Consider the following 21,676-nt stretch of genomic DNA (forward strand, 5'->3'; position numbering starts at 1 on the left):
CAGTCCAACCATATTGAACCTCACAAGATCTCCATTCTAATCATTTGAATAAATTTTCGATTTGATTATTGATCCAATTTTTAAAACATAGTCGGAGACCAACTTGACTCACTTGAATCATGTCGATATTGTTCAAGAAGCTAGAGATATTCAATATGAATCGTCCCACATGTCATCTCAATTTGAAAATGCTGGCTAAATCAATAATATTTGAATTGAGTCAACTGGGTTTCTTTATTATTAATTAAAACAAATAATTTTTTATAATTTAAATATTTATTACCTAACTCTTCCGATAAGCATCTTTTAATCAACCTTATTGTATTAAAAAAAAATCATAATAATTTGCATAGAAATGCATATTACTAAATAATTGTAAATCGAGTCAAATGATTTACCTCGGGTAAACGAGATGAATCGTTCAATTCAACTCGGAACCCGGACGAGACGAAATACCGAGTTTTAAAACCATTGGTTCGCATAAACGCGACGGCCTCGCATCAAAATCTGAATTCCGAACTCGTTTAGAGGGATTTCTTTCTTTGTAAACTTATTTGTGAAATTTTCGAAAAAAAAATTATGAGAAATCCGAGGCGGAGAAATACTCCAAACAGTGTGGGTGAAGATCCTCTTCACCAGGCAGCAAGATCAGGGGATCTGCAATCTGTTCAATCTATCTGTAGTTCAGATCCTTTAGCCATTAATTCAAGAGATAAGCACTCCAGAACCCCGTATCCTTCCTCTCTCTCTTTTTTTTTAGTTCGGTTGCTCTCTGGTTTAAAATATATGGAAAAATTACAGTTTTTTTTTTTTTTTTCTTGGATTGAGGGATTTGTTCTCTGGTTTAAGATTATTTCTTTTGTAAAAAAAAATTGGAATTGGGTTTTTTTTTTTTCTCTGACTATTTTTTTAAGCTTGAAGGATCCAGGATTGCTTAAGTTTGTTTAGTTATGGTCTGTTTGTATCACCAGTCTTTTTTTTTTCTTTGTGGTGAAAATTAATTTGTGAATTTTATCTTATAATTGTTTTTAATTAAACAAAATGAACAAGGGGGGTTAGACCCATGTCAGGGAAACTAGATTTTTTTTTCTTTCAATTTTATTAGGTGTTAGAACCATACGAGGAATTATTAATTTTTTATGCAAATTTAATTTGTAAAATGTAAAATTGATTCCAGATTCTAGGTTGGAAATCTATTTTGGAAGATAGTTGGAGCCTCCCTCATGTGCAACCATGAAAGATGGAAAAACTATCTTCAGAACTCAACAAGGCCCATACATGATAATAGTGGTTGAACTTTTCAAAGGGAGTATGTTACATATATCTATGATTAACTCAGGTTTCGGTATAGAAAACCGACATTAATAGCGAACTCTTTTTGGCCCAAAAGGAAGAATTTGACTATGGACCAGCTTATGATAAGAGGTGTGCGAGGGTCAAATGTTTGGTTGCTTTGCTTAAGGGATGGGGAAACTATTGATCATGTGCTTTTGCATTGGGCCTTTGCGAAATTTGGAGTTTCTTCTTGGGGAGGTTTAGTGTAGAGGGTTGTTTTCATGTTTCTGTCTTGTCCTTGTTTCAATCTTGGCAGGAGTGGGGTTCTCTGTTTGCTGATGCCAAGAGAGTTCTTTGGAGGTTTACTCCGTTTTTTTATCTTTTGGGAGATTTGGAAAGAGCGAAACAGAAGATGCTTTGAAGACAAGGGTCTAAGGTTTCTTTGTCGGTCATTTCTTGTATCTTTTTTTGGTGTAAGGTGTTTATCGAGTTTAGGGGTGTCTTCTTCGAGGACTTTGTCACTCCGTGGGAGTGGGATTGTTCCATTGCCTTTCCATAGTTGTCTTTTATCTTTAGTTGATCTTCTCGACCACTTTCTCAATAAATTTTGTTACTGATTAAAAAAAAAAAAAAAGGAAACCAAACAAGAAAGTTTATACCTGCTACAAACAAGCAAGGTGATCTAGACATTAGGTTTTAGTAAACATAAACAAAGAAGAAGAAAGAAAGAATCAATACAAAGCTCATTGAATGAGTAGAACTCCAATTCAATAAGGACTTGGAACTCTTTCATCATTCCACACTCATTATAGTAGTCTTATGTAGTCAATGTTTTATATTTATAAGGAAGCTTTGCTCCTTGTTCGCTTGTTCTTATTGACTTCATTGCGAGATAACTTTCTAACCTTTACTAGACTTTATGAGCAATTAAACAACTAACTAGCCTGTCACATGATCATCATCATCATTATAATCAAAGCCTTATCCCAAAGATTTTGGGTTGGCTAAATGAATCCTATTCCTCCATTAAATTATATCCATAGCATGGTTCTAAATCTCGTCCGAGACCGACTACTCATCCGATACGTCTCGATATCGTCCACCAACGAGATGGATAAACAAGTCAAATGTATTAAAAAACCATGGTTTATTTTTTCGCGAAATCTATTTCAGTAGAGCGTATGATGTCGATGGCCCGAGGTAGAGCACTCAATGGGCTAGGGTGGCCCCCATGGTAGCTTTACCAACCCCAGGGAAACTCCGAATACAGGCCTAGATCGTTTGTACAGACAGACTTTTTGGGTCGGTCTCATTCATGGACAAGACGAGACGTCAAAACGAGTTTTAAAACCATGATCCATAGCCATGTCTTTTGTTATCATAAGTGTGTTCATATTAACTTTAATTATCTCAATCCGCATTCTTTTGGGCATTGCTCTTGTGCTTTAGAACCTTCAATTTTTATATTCCTAATAATTGGGACTTAATCGGCCTTTGTTGAACAACGCCCAAACCATCACAATTGACTTTCTCTTAGTTTAGTACCTATTGGGGCTACTACAACATTTTCTCGAATGTGTTTATTTCTAATTCTATCGTTAGATAGTCTTGCTACTCATCCTTCTCAACATCCTCATATCTACTACACACAATTTATTAAAATGATGCTTTTTGATTGCTCAACATTCAGACCCATAAAGCATAACTCATCTTATAAAAATTTTCTAGTTTGTTTGTCTACAACCATTGATTGCGTCCAAACTCTAGCTTGAGCAGTTTGAACCATATTCGAGCAACTCAGCCTTATATGAGCTTAGGCCTTTTAAGTACATTCTATAGGAGCTCTTGACCTTATTTTGAGCTATATTGGTGATGAAAACCTCAATTGTTCTTTGTTCGATTGTGTAATGGGTAGCTGGGCCTCACGTCAACCTCCAAAGTTTATTTTCCTCTTAGGTTGAACACATAACTATTGCATGACAACTCCCATTTCATGATCACCGTCATCATCATCTCTATCTTGTCCACAACATCAGGGTTGGTGACTTGATCCTATTCCACCTTTCAACTCTATCTAGAGCCGTATCCTAGTGCCTTTGTATCTTCTCTTATGCCATTTTCAGTGGCTCCCCTTGTTAAGGCTTTGATTTGCACCAAAACACTTATTTTCATTATGCCATCACTAACCTTTGTTATACGTGCTCAAACCATCTGAGTGACTTTCTGTTATATTATTTCGTATGGGGGACTATTCCTAAATTCCCCAAATGTATCTATATATACTTGCCCATCCCAACATCTTCATCTCTTGCTTTGTTAATTCTATGAAGGTGTTTTTTCTAGACCGCTCAACATTTTATCATTTTGAATTCTCTCCCACTAATCTTAAAGAGTGTTTCATCCTTAGAATTGTCTTTACTAAATTTGCATTGTGTAGATTCTATATCTGTCCTACTTATCTTAACACTTGTAGTTTCTAAGGTACTATTCAATAATTTGAGTTTTTAATTTACTTCCTTTATAGCTTCATTGATCAACCTCACATCATTTTCAATAGCATACACAAAGCCACCATATAAACTCTCCTTGATTATCAGTAGTACAAAAACATATGGGCCGAGGACCAGTCCCTATTGTAAGCATACACCATACCTTGAAAATTTAGTATCACCGAGGAACCTCCCCTTGAAAACAAGCATTTAACACATTCATAACTAGCGAAGAATGAATGGATTGAGGGCCAATCCCTAGGTTAATACTAGTTTCAACAACATATTTGTCCCTAATAATGTCAATATACTTTCCTAGGAATAGTTTTTTTCTTAATATGCACCAAACTACCTCTCTATAGGGAGTTTGATCATATGCTTTTTCCTAGTTAATAAAAATTATGTAGATTTTTCTCCTTTCGCCATCTAAGTAAGAAGATAGCCTCTATAGTTGGTATGAAGCCAAAGTGTTTATCAAATATCTCCTTTTGGCTTAGCCTTTTATCTACCACTTTATCTTATAATTTCATAATATGATTCTAACATCACCATATTAACTGAACAAAAGAAAAACAAAAAAACAAAAAAAACCACTATTGTTCTTAGGTAACATTGTATTTCTCTTTCATTCATCTTGTATTTCTCTTCTTAGTCTTTGCAATCTTATAAATGACTTCAGTAACCAGCAAAATCCAGTTTCTCTCATTTACTTCCAAAAAACCCTTCATATATTCATTTTAGTCAAGGCTTCGTTTAACTTTGTAACCCTAGTTCTTTAGCAGTTTAAATTGCTTATGGCCTCTTTTAAGATTAGTGTTCTTTCTAGTTATCATCTCTTTATATGACCTTCATTTAATAATTCTTGAAAACAATTCCCCACTTTTCTTTAATTTCCTCACCCCTTACCAAGACTCTTAGTCTTCACTTATTACAATTTCTAAGCTTGTATATGTCTTTTTAACCTTTCTATGCCCAACCTATTGTACATATAATCATGTCTTATGGTTTGTTCCACTACCTTCTTGTGGAAGACCCGATACACTTTCTATTCGTGCCTCGGACATGTAGTTAGATCCCATTTCAGCCTCTATGTATATCTCACACTTGGTATTGTTTGATCTTTTCTGTAATTCTGGGGAATTAAATTGGTTGGTTAGGAAATCGGTTCCAAAATCTCCTTTTACATAGTATGCTAGTGGAATCTTTTGATATTAGATGGCTTCAAAATTGAATGTCTCGTCTCATATAAACAAATTTATAAAAATTAAGTATTTAATCCGGTTTATATGATCATATTGAGAAATGTGTATTTGGAGTTTTCTTGACGATACTTATTTGAATTTGAGGCTGCATTTGGCTGCATGGTCTGGGCAGACAGAGGTAGTGAGTTATCTTTGCAAGCACAAGGCTGATGTTGGTGCCGCTGCCATGGATGACATGGGAGCAATTCACTTTGCTGCTCAAAAGGGTCATCTAGAAGTAGTCCGTACCCTCCTCACATCAGGGGTCTCCTTCAAATCTTCCAATCGAAAAGGTCTGACCCCTCTTCACTATGCTGCTCAAGGATCCCATATGGAGCTCATCAAGTATTTGGTTAGAAAAGGTGCAAGTTTGACTGCCAAGACTAAAGCAGGGAAAACCCCTCTTGATCTTGCAAATGAGGAAGTTCGCTCATTTTTTATAGAATGTGAGACGTCATTGAAGAAAGGGGAAGATCAAGCTGATCAGGGTAAGACTGAAGAGTTTGACCCGAAACCATCGGTGGAAGATAAAGTGATTGGTCTGGATGATGAAACTGTAACCAAGCGTGAGGACAAAGAAGAAGAAGACCATAAAGATGAAAAGGTGAAGAGGAAGGATGAAGACGTTGAGATTGAGGGGAATTTATTGAAACCCAAGAAGGCGAGAATTGCGTTGAGTCATCTTCAAGCTGGAGATTACACACAAGAAGATGAAAACTAGTGAATATAGAGAAGGAAAGGATCACAATTGTTGTTTTACAAGTTTTAAGATTGTTTGCCCCCTTCACCATCCTGTACTAAATAATATGTATTAGGAAAATTATTAGTGTAGTACGCCCAGGCGATGTTTTATTTGATTTTCATGTATTTTATTTTCTTGTAGTATTTCATATGTCAAGAAGGCGGCTGCGGTTAGGGGCGCCCATCATATTAATGGGGGCATCCGGGAATTATTGAAAGCTTAAGTTTTACCATGATTAGAGCACCCCACCTATGTTGACATGAATATGTCAACATTGAAGGAGGCATGTTGACACTTTGACTTGCTGACATGCCTCCAAAAGGGCCTGTGTTAACATGTTCCTATTGACATTGCTTGGTCAATGACAACATGAACATGTCAAAAAAAAAAAAGAGGTGCTTTGATCAGCTGGGGTGCCCTGATCATCAAAACAATTTGTTGGGTGCCTCAGGAAAATGGGCAGCATATGACATGGGCCCAAGCAGAATTTTTTGACGGATTTGGTATATACATGTGCTCTTTTTCAAGTTTATAAAGATCAATGTCGACGCCAATTAAGAGTGTAGGAAGTTGAGGGTTAACATTACTAGGAACAATGTGAATACACATGCCTTTACAGAAGATATAGATCTAGATAGACTTGAATGATGAAATCAAATTCAAAATGTCAACAACTTTATGATCATCAGTCTCTTCATTTTGGTATTCCAATTTGATGATACACACCTCGATGAAGACAACAGTGGTCAATTGCCAAATGTCCTTCATGGGCTCTAGTTAGATTAGCAATCTTGATTAGAGGATAGTAGCCAGATGAGCAATCTTGATTGTTGACAGTGTTAATCTTGACTTGGGTCTTGTGACCTTTGGGATCATTGTGAGAAACATGTGTAATATCTCTAAAATATGAGTGCATATCTTGAGCATTTCTTGAATAAGTCGGAGACGATCTTTCAAACCACCACTTGTTGATCTGAGTGTTTCAGTCAAAAACTTCTTGTTCTTCATCTTAATTGTGTTGGAAAGTGATGATAGCGGTGACCACGCTCAATTTGATATCAGTTGTAATGTGCTTATAAAAGGATATTATGTGATTACTAATAGAATCGGTTGATCAAAAACCAACCTTGGTTGATTTAAGATGATTAATCTCCAAAAATAACAAAACCCATCTTATTCAATGTCAATCTGTCCTATGGTAGAGCCATTACAGATATTGACATTTCCTAAACCAACTACCCTCCTACCAAAACAGGAAATAGAAATAATATATAAGAATCCTAACCCATCTTGCATGTGTGCGTGCTACTTAAGGATTTGAATATCTTCTTTGATGAAATTTTACACTAACCTAAAAAAAAAACTTGTAGTATGGAGCGCAATTGATCAAACTCAACCTCGAGCATGATCTTTCAAAGTAGTGTAGAAGCTGTTAGACATTGTTTATAAGGCTTTTAAAAATGTGTGTAAGTGAGATTTACACCCCTTAACTCGAGCTTATGCGACACAAAGGGCCGACCTACTAAGGTTATCACCTCAACTGCGACAAAGATTGTGATATGTCCACATTCAAGGTGTGGAGGAGTGACGCCAAAGGATTGAATGGGTGAGGTAGAGAAGTAGTAGTTCCATGAGAGGATCAAAAGTCCTGAGGATTTTGACATATTTGAACCTCATATCATAAAGATGAGTTGCACGAATGTTCTTTCTTACACCCTTTGCATTTTTTTTTATTCAAATACAATATTAAACTAACAATGATAAATAATCGCTGTTCTTAAAATGTGGAGCATGGTGTTTGAGGTGGTTGCCACGTACATGGCTGAGATTTATTTGACAATCTATGATACACTACATCATATTTACATCAAATTCACCCTTTCAAATTCTAATCACCCATTTTTGTTGCTTTCATGGCAGTTCCAATGTCGGACTTTGAGATATGGACTAAGGTTTATGCAGAAACAGTGCCTGTTCATAGTTGTGCTATTGCATCTCACTTCTTGACCTTTTCCTTCTCTAGTAAGTACATTTGCTCTGCCTCTGGTATTGCCAACATGATTGCATGCATTTTGAAATTCATTTCTTCAATCTTTTCCATGAGCCGATCATTTGTAAACATTCCAAGAAAGATGCTTTGGATTGTTTCCCAGCTCTCAATTAATGGTAAAGCAATGATCACAGCAGATCCAATGGTACCCCATGCTATAGCTATGATTGCCCAAAATGTGAAATAGCCCAAGTTGAACTCTCCTGCAAGAATAGAAATATAATCAGTAAACTTGATCTTGGATGGCGCATTTCTTACTTCGCGCCTCTTAGCAAAACATGATAGATGCACGTCTAGTTAGATCTCCCAAGATGCCACAGAGATTTCCATGTGGGTTGACATGATTAAGTCAAGTAGCAAGCTGCAAAAGGTGCCATGTACAAGCCCAGTTGCACCCCCACATCACTAGGCAACATGACACATGCATTATATCGGATAAACCATGTCACATGCCACACACACACACACACACACACACACACACACACACACACACACACACACACGCACACACACACACACGCACAGGCACATCTGCCAACCTCTCATTTTGCCTATCTAGACCTCCAATGTAAACTCGATCAATTTATGGGGGCACGACAAGGGATATATGGTTTGGTGGTCTGGGGAGGACACCTGCTCCTGGCACCCTTGGACATTGCCGAGGAACGACACTTCTCTATTGGCAAGGACAACTAAGCAAGCTCGATTATGGGGTAGGAGCCAATTAGGTGTCAAGCTTTTGTGAGACAAGGTTGCCGCTCTCCCCTATGTGTTGCTAGCTCCAATGAAGCTAGCCACATCAGATGGGGGTATTACCATCTTTTCTAACCCTCTCCCTGAGAGTTCCCTTGAGCTAGCCTCAACTCACCCAAATCCATTGGAGGGTGCGCATTTCCAAACATGGGAAATGGCATGCTGATATACCCATCAAAGCCACGGAAAGCTGAGTCCGAAAAGGCGCTAAAAGGGAGGGTCTACACATAGAAGACCTAATAATTCTTAAGAGTTTTTTTTGCTTCTTTTCATTCTCCTGCTTTTTCATTCTTTCAAGTTTTCGCTCTTCTGTATGTAGACTGTTCTTTCCTTTGGTTTCATAAGTGACATAACCCACCAACATTCCTCGGAAAAAAAAATAAAAATTCTTGGGGTATTGAATTTACCAGCTGGAAGCGAGAGTAGAGGCCACAATACCACAATCACAAGAGTAAATCCAATCCCCCATTTCACTATCCAAGCTTTTGCTTTCAATAGCTTTTCCTCCTTGAATTCTTCGGCTGGCAAGTGACTATGACCTTTTTCCTTTTCAACCGTGGTTATCTGCTTCGTGGTTTCCCAATCGTAATTCTGAGGCCATATAAGACTACACACCACATGAACAACTCCACCAGTTAGTATAGAAACAAGGTTTCCCGCAAGCATTGGTGCATTCCTGCCAGTTGTATCAAGATTTACCCGACCATACTCTATCTTCGCTACTGACAACCACGTTACAATTCCTAGAAGACAACCGATAGTTGTTCCAAGAACAGCGCCTATTGAGTTTGCTTTCCTCCATAGAAGCATGAAAGCTATGGGAAGAACCGCTGAACCAATGAGCACTCCCATGGCTAGATACATCCAACCGAGTGAAACTCCCACCTTGTTAAGTATCGCAGCTAGCACACCCATGAAGCATCCAAATCCTAGAACAACTGCTCTCGAAACTTTGAGAATTTGCTTTCCACTTGCATTGGGATTGATGTATGTTCGGTAGATGTCATATGTGCATAGAGACGAAACCGCTATTAGCTCAGAGGACCCCGCAGATGTCACAGCCCTGAAAAATTCAAGAAAATTCAACCCAAATTATTTTGAAATTGTTGAAACATAATTGTTAAACAAGTTATGGAAGGAAGGAAAGACTCACATAAACAACATGGTAAGAAGAAGAATAGATCCTCCTTTTCCCATTAAAGCCGTAGCCGTCGCAGCAGGAACAAGTCCACGACTGGCCTCACTTACTGTTATCGGGAGATCGAGAGCTAAAGCACCTAAACCCAACGATGTTGCCAGAGAGAAAGGCACTGCAAACCAAACCAACCCACCCAACAAATACCCCTTGTGAGTAGATGAAGGTCGCGCAGCTATGGCACTAACCCAATATCCCTACAATATTCCATAAAGTGACATAAGTAGGGATAAAAGATGTAATTAATTTCGTCGTCGTCATTTATGCCATATCCCGAAAGATAGTTTCTTAAGGCCCTTTCTCTATTTAATAAGCTTATATGCATGGAAAGGACTTAAAATTTTGAAGTAGATATTGAAATAAAACACGATTTTTGGGATAAGTATTTGATGATGATGATGAAGCAGATATCGAAAAAACAAAGTTAAGGAGAACAATAAAACTTACATTATCAACAAAGACAGTACCAAAGTTTCCGACAATATTGATGATTCCAAAAACAAGGCCACCAGAACTCAACATTGTTATATAAGACCCTTTGTAGTTCCCATTTACAGGACCACAAGATTGCCCATCATGAGAAAGCGGTTCCTGACATATTCTTGATTTACTAGCAACATCCAAGAGATGATTGTATATGACTTTCGGGCTACCAAGCTTGCTACTTGCCGTGTAAACGAGAAAGACAAATACAACCAAAACAACATGAACTGAAAGTAGATATATTAAGACCAAATGTTAAAAAACTTCAACAAAGTATCGAAAATCAGACAAATTCAGGTTGGTTACCTATAACAGAATGTATGTAGCTTGCCAAGAAAGTGGCCTTTAGTCCTCCTGCTAACGTGTAGACTATAACACCAAGGGGTATCAGAAAACTTGCAGCATAGATGTTCACTCCTGTAAGTGCATTTACGACGGCAGAACCACCAAGAAGAAGCATTGCCGTGACAATAATGTTCGTCAAGAAACAGAAACCCAAGAAGACGATATGAGCAATAGTACCCCACCTGGAAAAAAAAAATAAAGAAATAAAAAAGATACAAATATATTCAAGTAAAAGTTGTGTACATGTAATTCAGATGGTTTAATTAGCCTGTAATCTGAGAAGTTCTCAACTTCTCATAGTAATTATCATCTACAAACGAAGAACTGCACATTAGGCACGATCATAGGGGTCAAGAATTGAGTCTAACCTCAGAGAATCCTATTCTGAAAAACAAATTCCTACCATTTTTCTTCTATTGTGCCAAATGTCCTCATATTCTGTTTATAGATAGTAATTAGGTGGCCCAATATTTAGTTTTACTAATTCAACATTTCCATGAAAACCCATTGAAGCATTTGACGTACCGAGCTCGGACTATTTCGCAGACCGTATGTGCATGAGGAGCCTTTCTTTTGATCTCTATAGCCATAACACCAAACAGAAGAACCTGTTTAACAGAAAACAAGTGTCCTTACCTCTCTCCAAAAAAAAAAAAAATGAACAATAGAGGTAGTTATGTTTTTTAACAAACCTGGATTGTAGCCCCACTCGCGTACCAGAATGGGCCGCTAATGCCATATTCCCAGGCGACGTTAGAACTTTGCAATATAGTAGCAGCCCATGTCCACTTCATTAAACCGAATTTTGAAGAATGTAAGTTGGCAGAGTTGTTGTAGTTCATCTAAATTGATAGAAAAAAGTGGATCTATGAAAATGAAGATACCTGAGATACAATTACACTTGCAATGAGTCCTGTTTTAACATTTCTTCCTGCAGTGTTGAACCATTCTGAAGTGTGGCGGGAACCCACGTATCGTTTCTCAACCCACACCTAGTTATAGTAAGATTTAAATGCAAATAAGTGAATAAGTGATTATCACTAAGAAACTGAAAAAAAACAGAAATGGGTGGGGGGAAATATTAAGGAAACAGACGCAGAAATAGAATAATTTCCGAAACAAAAATGGACTAAACAAGAACAAAAAGGATCCCCCAAAGATGACCTTTTCGCTTCCCTTTTACTAAAGAATCGAAGTAAATCACCATCATTATTATATATCATAGCATGGGGTTAGAAGTTAGAACACTAATCATTTTACTTCATTTTTTATTTTTTATTTTTTTATTTATGGTTATTGTGGAGGATATTTCTCGAACGAGCGACATGTGGCAATCTCGAGGAATTTTAGCTGAAGAGTCAAATTACATGATAACTTAACTGATCATTCGACCTACCAGTGAAGTCGATTTGTCAAGCTTCAAATCTCGTAAAGTAGAGAATATGTAACTACTTTCACGAAAATCAAGGCAAATCCCTAAACGGGCATAACCACTCAGATGAGAATCATGGAGAAAATTCGAAAAAATCTAAAGGTAGAAATCCCTATAAATACAAAGGTACAACATGTCAAAAAAGTATGTAATTTCCTCTTTAAAAATACTCTACATTACTTGTGCTAGAAATTCTGACTTAGGCGTCGGAGTGGTTTGATTGCAGGCCCTCTCAAGAACACAGGAGGAGAAGAATTCTTTTCCAGAGAGGATCATGAGGTAGAACAAATTTTTACATCTACAGTTACTCAAACTCATTTAAAATGAAGCTAATACAAACATGATTTTAATACTCGGCCGACTTCAATTTAACTCTTAACAAGTTGGAATGGAATCTAAACGCATCGAGCGAATTTTTAACTATGAATTGAGACCCCCTTTAACTTAACCAAAAAGTGGTTCAAATCAGTTGATTTTTTTTTAAACTTGACCTAATCGATTTTGGGAGTTTTATGTTCATCTATACTATTATAATCAGAGAAGGGTGAGTATTATTGTTGATGCAAATAAATACTTATTAACATTTTTTAATTGAAAAGTATACTTTTTGATAAATCCATTAATGTATAGACATAATCTATCTACAATAATATATTTCTTATATGTTTATAAATTAATGAGGAATTGAGTTACTTTGAACCAGTTTGAGAGGCTTGATAGTGTGAATAAATTTTCATATTCCACGTGTCTCCTAGAGACCATAGAGAGAGAGAGAGAGAGAGATTCCATCAAATCAGGATCTAGGAATCATAATAAGATTCAATGTCGATTCCGTTGTACATTTGGACTACCAAAAGTTTAGATGCACCTCCTCCTTAAGTCTGTACTATTGGATGTTGTTGACTCACTAACGGCGTAGCGTTGACTGCGGACTGTGAACCCTACGGACGACGTACTCTCGCAAGAGGAATTCCTCCTTTTCGTCTATTCTGGGTCCCTCATCGATAGATGTCAAAACACATAAAGCGCAGGCAATAATTTGAACTATAGGTATGTTTGGATGTAGTGTTTGTCTTGCCCGCCCTAATAACGTTGTTGAGGATAAAAATAGACAGTTACTATTACCACACCAATTTTTGTACTAACGCCACACCAACTGTGTGCAATTCTTACATGATTTTTATGGGGAATTGGTGTGGCATTAGTAAAAGTTGGTGTGGCAATAGTACTTCTCAAAAAAATACAGAGCTTATATTAACACACTAACATTTACTAAAGGCACGTTCCCTCCCTAATAACCTGGTAAAAGATAAAAATACAGAGCTTATATTGACACACCAACATTTACTTAAAGTACATCATCTATATACTGACAACTATTTAATTTCAAAAGGATTGGAGTGTTGTGAGTAAAAACTGGTGTCCCAAAAGAATCTTTCTAAACTTATCTATTGTGTCGAGGAGAACGGCCTTTTACACTGGATTGAACTTGATCGTGGTTGACTCCTCAATAATGAATCCAAACGGGTAATAGGTATCCAAAAAATTAAATTGAAAATTGGATTGAGTAGAGTTATCCATTGATCCAAACAGTCACACATAGAAATATAAATGATAAATAATGAAAAATTAATGAAAGAAAGTACCAAAAAAGAAGTGAAGACAGCAAAGAAAGCTCCAAATCCAAGAATAACAGAGTATCCAATTCCTTGATTGAGAATAGTTTTGCCCTCGAAGAAACTGCTTTGCCTCCTGCACTGCCCACCCTCCATACGATAATAATTCTTCGAGAAATCGAACGGTGGACATTCGAGCGAAGGAGAAGCCATGACAGAGAGAGAGATAGAGAGTGTTTGAATCCTTCCTTCGTTATAAGAAAGAAAGAAAGAAAGGTAGGTGTAGGTGTTGTGTGACGATAGATTCAATTGAAGTCAAGTATATTGGCTTAGCTGTCAATTATTGCACCCTTGGATCTCTTGTTCTCACTCCCTCCAAGAGGTTTTTTAGTTTTCAACTCTCATTTGTCCACTAACGGGACATTTTAGTAATTATTTTGTCTTTCTAAGAATATAAACGGCTAAATAATGGCCGTTGATCCTGCTGATCTGACTTGATGATGATCACTAAAATAAATCTCAATCATTGGATCTCACATATCCATGGTCGGGATTGTGTGAACATATGAGTTCACATTTCACGTCCCCAACCCATAATTATATTGTATTAGAATTAAGGATAGAAGAGATAAGAAAATAAAATTTGAGGAATATTAATAGAAAAGAGGGAAAGTGGAAACCCAATTAAGTTGAAAGTTATTCTTAAATTTCATGAGAAAAGTAAATCTCCACCACTCTTTGTATTGGGGGAATACTATTATATTTTATTATATAGATTAAAATTTGTATATGCCTACAGCACGATCATCCTCTTTAGGGTAAAAGTAAAAAAAATAATAAAAATCTTTGAGGTTTAAAGGGTAAAATAGAAAAGATAATAAAATTAAAGGGATATTATTAAAAAAAAAAAAAAAGAGGGGATAATTCGAGAAATATATTTATTAATGTGGATCCATTTTCGATAGAACATTTATCTCCCATAACTATAGTAACAATAGACTCTACCATTGTGTTTTGTCTTATAGACTATAATTTGCCCATGTACTTACATTGCACTCATTCTATTCGGGTTTGAGGGTTAAAAGAGGAAAGACAATAAAATTTTAGGGGTAGTATTGAAAAAAATAAGTATAAAAGTAATAGAAATAAAGTTTGGAGGGATATTATTGGAAAAAAAAATAAAATTAGAGACTATTATTGAAAATGAGATAAGAGAAAAGACAATAAAGATCAAAGGATATTCTTGAAAAAGGAGGAGAGAAGGGAATAAAGTTTAAAAATGTTCATCAAGATTTGTGGAGAAATTAAATTTCAATCCTTATGTAAGGAATAAACATTGGGATGAGGGTTGGGCTTAGGCTTTGTCCGATTTAGGTCCAAAATAAAGGGTTGGCCTAACATTACGTCTCAAGATGGTCTAATAACTTGTCTAATATTTTGAAAATATCAATCAGGTTTATGGAAGATTTCAATAGTAATCAGTGATTATTGATTTCGAACCCAAGTCGTAGTATCGAAACTTACGATTATATGAATCATAATTACAGCAGTACACAGACTCTTTGGCGACAGTATAGAGAAACTGCTCTTCTAATCTGATTTAGCCATGTGGCATACTCAATCGACACCCCCAACGTGACAAGCTCGAGAACCGTAGATCTGCTCTCCTCAAGATACACAATTACACCTTTTTATGGGGAACCATAGGTCTATATCCCGAGGAGAGCAGATCAATGGTTCTCGAAACTGTCGCATCAAGGGTGTTGATTGAGTATGCCACGTGGGTAAGTCAGATTATCACGATTCTTAATGATTTTATTGATGATCATATTCAAACCACGGTAGATTGAACTTAATATGTACTCTAATTAATAATAATAATAATAAAAAGATTTGACTTTAGAGGGAGGAATTTGATTCACTCAACCATCCTAATTTCTAAGATAAGATTTTGATGATGTGAGCTAAAGAAAATAAGTTGGTAAAGTGTCTCACCAGTTATTTGATTGGAAAGTGTTAAAAGCATGGTTTGACCAATTTTATGCCATCAGTTAGGGTTGTCAATGGATCGGGTTTGGATTGGATCCAGAACTGATCCGATAAGTTTTGGATCAAAGTCTTATTGGATCAGTTTTTATTGGATCTCACTATATGATCCAAATCTGACCCAAAAACAATAGGATCAGGTCCGTATAGGATCAAACCTAACCGTAATATATTTCATACACTTTCTTTCATTTTATTGGATCAGGTCCTTATTGGATTGGAACAAGGTTGATCAAGAACCGAACCGATCCAATAAGATAAAGGATTGAAACCTTATTGGTTCGGATGCTTCTCGCATTCCAAACCCAAAAGTTATATACGATTTCAGGCCTGGTCCGATTCATTGTCAAAACAAAATGGGTATCTCAAATATTGATCAAAACATCGAGGGGATTGTCTAAATCATCTAAAAATTTATTAAGAACGAAATTGGTCACGGTGTTCATATAATAAGAGACAGTATGTTGTTCACAATGACCTGAGAACTAAGGGTGGCATCAATCATAATTATCCCTTCGGCACTATCGATCTGAAGTAAGTCCATTTGAGACTGCAAGAGCGTCGTGGGCATGAAATGATTTCCTTCTTCAGCCCTTTTCTTAAGCCGAGCTGCTATCACTTCCACTGGAGCATCTAAGCAAACTAACTTCACCCTACTAATGTAACTCTCTAGTACATAATTTGGGTCAGCCATTCTTAGAATCTCTCTGTATTTCTTCTGCAGAGCCGAACATCCGAGAATTACAGTTTTGCCGTTGTTCATGTCTTCTCTAAGAGTATGTCGTAGTGTTTCAAGCCATGGTAGCCGGTCTTCCTCAGAGAGTGGGATACTTTTGGTCATTTTCTCTGTAATTCAAAAAATATTAAGAAGAAACTATTGTTGTATAATGGAAATGTAAAGTACTAGGATTTCATTAAGTTGGCTTTGAACAAAATGACTAAATCGTGTGTAATGAAAGCTTAATGACTAATATCATTGGAGGAATAAGTTTATATTACCTTTGTTTGCTTGTGAGTGGAAATCATCGGCGTCAAGAAAGCTACAACCCATTGTCTTTGCTAGCATTGTCCCTATCGTACTGTTAGAACAATTCATATAAGAGACCAGTTTAGAACACAATTCATAAGGCAAGTTTGTCACTGAACTCTCTATGTGAAAAAAAAGGGTAAACTCGACGCCAAGGTCCATCGAATTTGGCTAAATCCAAACAAATTCGATGGACATTGGCGTCGAATTCACGTAGTGACTGCTCACCTTGTATGGTTATAAAAATGGCCATTATAGGCGTTGGTATGGGCGTACGGTTATACAGACTTTAGTCATAAAATAACAAAATATTTATTTCATTAGAACTAAATTAACATGTAAAAAAGACTGAAAAGGAAAGTGGAGTACTAATCAAACACATAGCCATAGAATGCCAAAGCAAACACAAATTGGTTAGATTTTAGTTATTGTCACTTAATTTTATCGAATTTCACTTATGTTTCTATTGACAGGTTGAGCACCATATAGAACATGGGATAGAAAGGGGCAAAGAAATGTTTTGGTCAAGAGAAAAACTGAAATGGTCTTGACCAAAACATTCGAAGAAATTCTCGAAACAATAAATGTTTCATTTCTATCTCGGCCAAAACATTATGAAAGGGCACGAAACTTTGAACCATGATGAAGATGAGGATGATGAATAAGAAGTACCTATTACTTTAGATTCTTGGCCTAAGAAGAGGACGTTAGGGTTGGAGCTCATGTCGCAGAACAAAACTAGGATTATATTTTACATAGCAAAAGACAGAGATTTGAAGACAAAGAAAACAGAGAAATGCATTATATTTTCAATATTCTTTCATTTTTTTTAAGAAATATATTTTTTTGTTTTTTTAATGTGTATGCATACACACGCAGCGCTTCAGTGGCTGCCTAAGGTCATTTCTTGGGAAAGGAATTGCACATATACATACTAGTGGAGGAGCAGATTTTCAAATAATGGCACTGAAACTTATATTACACATGATGTGTGTGTAGGGGTTGGGATCCACCATTTTCTTGGCCCTACATGGGGAAGCGATAATAACATTTGTTTTGGCATTCAACCAAATGACAACACCCTTCCATTTGTATGTTCAAGTTAGATACAATATATTTTCTTAACCATTCTAAACAATGTTTTGGTCGGATGAGCATTGTCATTCAATTATATTGCTTTTTAGGCAAAAAAAAGAACTATTATAAAATAATGGAAACAAAGATAAAACCTATCAAGTCAAACAAGAAAACAGTTGGAAGATATGAACACATTTGTAACGCCTCAGGCCCACAACAGTACGATATTGTCCGCTTTGGACTGAAGCCTGCGCAACTTTAAAATGCGTCGTAGTATGTAGGGTCTGGTTTGTCCCAGCCAAAGACCTCTTCCTAGGAACAGAACTATAAGGAGTTAATGTCAATGATAATTGATGGATGATAAGGTACCACAATCCATGATGAGTTTAACCCAATAAGATAAAAACTTCTACAAATCAAAAGTCTTTGCTGAAGAAATTTCATTCATGATTGTGGTGGACCTTTTCAAGGTCAATTCTAATTGATATGTAGCCATATACAATGCAATAATAGGGTTTTCAAGGGAAAGGAAACTGGGACCTGTGCTATACCTTAGAACATCATAGTTTCTATGATGGGTAGTTAGTTTTTAGTTCTTTTTTGTCTCTCTGTTTTTCTTTTCTTTTCTTTTCATGTTTATCAGTTTTTGTTCATTGCCTTATCGTTAGGTAGGTCTTCTCGACCTTCTATCTTCTTGTATCCTTCTTTCTTCTTCCAATTTAATAAAATTGATACTGCCTAAAGAAAAGACCAACAAGTCTATATCATTGAATGTTCTAAGGGTTTAAGCTAAGTGATCGGGACCTAATAAGTTTTGTGCAGATAAAATTCCAGGGATAAAGAAATCTTGCACCATCGATATAGTATGGGGCTCAACAAATACCGAAGTTTCAAAAGAATCTTGCTTGAATGGGCTTCGTTCAAATAAAAATCCATGATGCAGATTCAACTTCTTCCTTCATTATAGAATGGGAAGGAGAAAATTTATCTTCATTTGTATAATGAGCAAATTCAGTTCAAAGAAGTCACTACTATCACACAAAGGATTATAGGAAGCAAAAAAAAAAGGAGACCTGAAATAATGCGTAATAAATTGTTATTCTACAGTTAGAAGCTATGAATGTTTGATAGAGTGACCAGATTCAAGCATAAGAAAGAATCAGAAAGTAAGCACTAAAATAACATCAGAGTTCCCACTAGACAGACATGGACAGTGGAGACGAAGGATTGTAAAAGTGTTTGCAAACATTCGAGTGTTCCAATAGGCCACGATCTAAGAGAGCTTTTTACAATGAAGTTCAAAGGCAAAGATTTAAAAGATCTCTTTTTTCTTATAATTCTGATTGAAGATCGTGTCAGCTATGACTACCCATCATTGGTTGTGGCCATTAGCCACCACACGAAGCTTCTGTCGGTGATTCCTTTGTTGACTTTTGAATATCGTGGTTGCACACAATAAAATGCACTCAGGGGGAGTTGAAACTTATACCTTCAAGAATAGTATTAAAGTAATAATTAAACTAGATAGAGAAGTTTGTAGGGTGAGTTTTTGAAGAAGCCATAGTATCCATATCCGGCTGGAAAACCATTCATACCTAACCTATATGACTCCATTGAATACAGGTCATGGTCTCCCATAATTCAAAGCTCAATGATTTTAAAATCAGTAGGTTGTACATTCTAATTGAATCATAGGCAGCATCGACAAATTGAAGCTTCTGGACCCTGCAATACACACCCATATAATTTCCATTGATAAAACTCGGTTCAAATGAAATGCGTGCAATGTCTTGTGCCATGAGAATATTCACTTGGCATGAATTATGTTATGAATCTCAAATGAATTTTTCCTAGCCCACCTATTTGTTGACCCTCGGACTCGGCACCAGAAGAGCCACTTAGGTGTTGTTTACGAGGAGAAGGGGTAATCGCTTTCATGTTTGGTCACAAACTCTGTTAGACACCTATAGATGATTTGAATCTTATTAAATGCGATGAGCATAAAGGGCACTATATATGTAGGAGGGAAGTGCTCCTCAAGCAAAGATGTGGCAGATGAGGGATGGTATACATATGCCATGCATGATATTGCTAGCCGGATCATTGTGGGCTGAGGTTGAATACTCATTTGCATTGCTCTTCTCTCATTTGATTCACTCTTCTCTCCTCTCTATTTATTAATATCAATCAAACAGAGCAAAGTCAGCACTATAGATCATATAGAAATTCAGGTGTTGTCTTTGGACTAGAAACAAATTATCAAAAAAATTGGTCAACCTTTTCCTTTACTCTGTGTTAACCAACTAAAGTAGATTTGATACATGTAACACACCAATTGACCATCTGATATGTGTGCTTTACGGCGCCTTCTTTTTTTCTTTTCTTTTTTTTTGTTTGTAAATTGAATTGGGTATGGTGTTGATACCACAACCTACATTTAAACAACCCCCCCCCCCCCCCCACCCCAACCCCACCTACTAGTAATTTACCACTAATCTCGGTTGCCTAGCAAAGAAAAGGGTATAGGGACCAGTTAATGCTTTTTGCGAGGAATGACCGAATGAGTTACGCTTTAATTTCAACAACCCTCAACTCAAACACTCTTTCTTTTTTCACACATCTATGTTTGTTAATAATAATAATAATAATAATAACAAAAACACTAATATTGAAAAGATGAAGAAGATTGCAATGCAATTTTAAGCAAATGGGTCCAAGTCTAGCTAACCCCTTAAAGTTAAATAAATAAATAAAAGGACTTACGATTTGCCAGAGCCACTGACACCCATGAGAACAACAGCAAAAGCAGCAGCCGTTCCTGATGAAATTCAAACAACAATGCTTTAATAAAAAAAAAAAACAAAGGTAGAACAATATGATCTAATCCTAATTAATTTAATGTATCTCCATACACCTTAATACAATGGATCATAATATAATTACTCTATCAGAAAGGAATTTAGAAAAAGAAATTGAATCAAGAAAAACAGACCTTTGTTATTGTTAAGATGATCAGATGAAGAAGCCATTTGTGACTGAATCAATAAATCCCAATTCGATGTTTTGAGGGAGAAAACAATAGAGAGGGGAACAAGTAACACCTTCGAAACAAACAAACAAAGAAATTTGGTGGAGCTCTTCCAATCAGGGGCGGAGCCAGGATTTTGTATTCGTGGGGGCAAATTACAAATAAATTTTTTTTATGATTTTCTATGGGGGCAAAGCAGTAGAATGTTGAAATTTTGTGGGGGCAAATTACAAATAAAAAAAATTTCAAAACTTCTGAGGGGGCAAAGCAGTAGAATGTTAAAAAAAAATTAAAATTATTAATACCTCCCTATGGATTTTAGAAATTCTTGTGGGGGCAATTGCCCCCACTGCCCCCACTGTAAATCCGCCCCTGCTTCCAATGAAAGAAAGATGGTCAAAGATGCAACCCTCTAACAACTCTAAGGCTAAGGGGTACCTAGTCATCTTGGATGAGTTTTCCGATAAGTTTGAGACGTATCGTCTAAAATTAAAAAAAAAAAAAAAAATGAACGTGAGGTATTAAATCTCGTACTAAAAATTGACTTGTACGTCCGTCTGGTCTCGTTCATGGCTGTCGATATCGAGACGAGACGATTCGGACTCGGACGAGTTTTGAAATCATGTAAGGGACTCACTCCATTTATGAAATTTGATTATCTACTCTAAGGAGTTTACTAACATCACCAAAATCAATATCACTTTATGCCACGTGGAAAAAACCCTCTGAATATTTATTTGGCTCCACCCTGCGGTGGACTGTACACCTTCGGTGACATATTTTTATGGGGAAGAGTAATTTCGCATCCCGAGGCATACATCTACGATTTTTGAACTTGTCACATACTCACATTAGGAGAGTCGATTGAGTGTAA

The 21,676-nt window shown here is 36.5% G+C and overlaps 3 protein-coding genes across 4 annotated transcripts; 1 reads left to right on the forward strand and 2 right to left on the reverse strand.

The window, feature by feature from the left end:
- Nucleotides 1-485: 485 nt before the first annotated feature.
- Nucleotides 486-5,864, forward strand: LOC147389269 (Ankyrin repeat family protein). The gene is made up of 2 exons (XM_086417858.1): nucleotides 486-731; nucleotides 5,111-5,864. Exons 1-2 carry the CDS (start codon nucleotides 580-582, stop codon nucleotides 5,724-5,726), a joined length of 768 nt encoding a protein of 255 aa, XP_086273984.1. The 5' UTR covers nucleotides 486-579; the 3' UTR covers nucleotides 5,727-5,864.
- A 1,583-nt stretch (nucleotides 5,865-7,447) lies between these two features.
- Nucleotides 7,448-13,967, reverse strand: DUR3 (urea-proton symporter DEGRADATION OF UREA 3 (DUR3)). 2 transcript variants are annotated; one of them, XM_086417856.1, is made up of 9 exons: nucleotides 13,655-13,967; nucleotides 11,461-11,568; nucleotides 11,269-11,364; nucleotides 11,102-11,184; nucleotides 10,538-10,758; nucleotides 10,196-10,458; nucleotides 9,716-9,945; nucleotides 8,961-9,616; nucleotides 7,448-8,000 (listed from the first exon to the last, which is right to left on the reverse strand). In XM_086417856.1, exons 1-9 carry the CDS (start codon nucleotides 13,835-13,837, stop codon nucleotides 7,744-7,746), a joined length of 2,097 nt encoding a protein of 698 aa, XP_086273982.1. In that variant the 5' UTR covers nucleotides 13,838-13,967; the 3' UTR covers nucleotides 7,448-7,743. The 2 variants fall into 2 exon arrangements, with proteins under 2 accessions (XP_086273982.1, XP_086273981.1); XM_086417855.1 differs by having other exon boundaries at nucleotides 9,707-9,945; nucleotides 13,655-13,963.
- A 2,096-nt stretch (nucleotides 13,968-16,063) lies between these two features.
- Nucleotides 16,064-20,915, reverse strand: LOC147389271 (P-loop containing nucleoside triphosphate hydrolases superfamily protein). Its single transcript, XM_086419057.1, has 4 exons — nucleotides 20,767-20,915; nucleotides 20,538-20,592; nucleotides 16,670-16,749; nucleotides 16,064-16,516 (listed from the first exon to the last, which is right to left on the reverse strand). The coding sequence occupies exons 1-4, from the start codon at nucleotides 20,801-20,803 to the stop codon at nucleotides 16,113-16,115; spliced, it is 576 nt and encodes a 191-aa protein (XP_086275183.1). The 5' UTR covers nucleotides 20,804-20,915; the 3' UTR covers nucleotides 16,064-16,112.
- Nucleotides 20,916-21,676: the final 761 nt, after the last annotated feature.

Source organism: Akebia trifoliata, chromosome 12 (genome assembly GCF_017979445.1).
Source record: "Akebia trifoliata isolate Shusen 1 chromosome 12, ASM1797944v1, whole genome shotgun sequence".
Taxonomy (NCBI): domain Eukaryota; kingdom Viridiplantae; phylum Streptophyta; class Magnoliopsida; order Ranunculales; family Lardizabalaceae; genus Akebia; species Akebia trifoliata.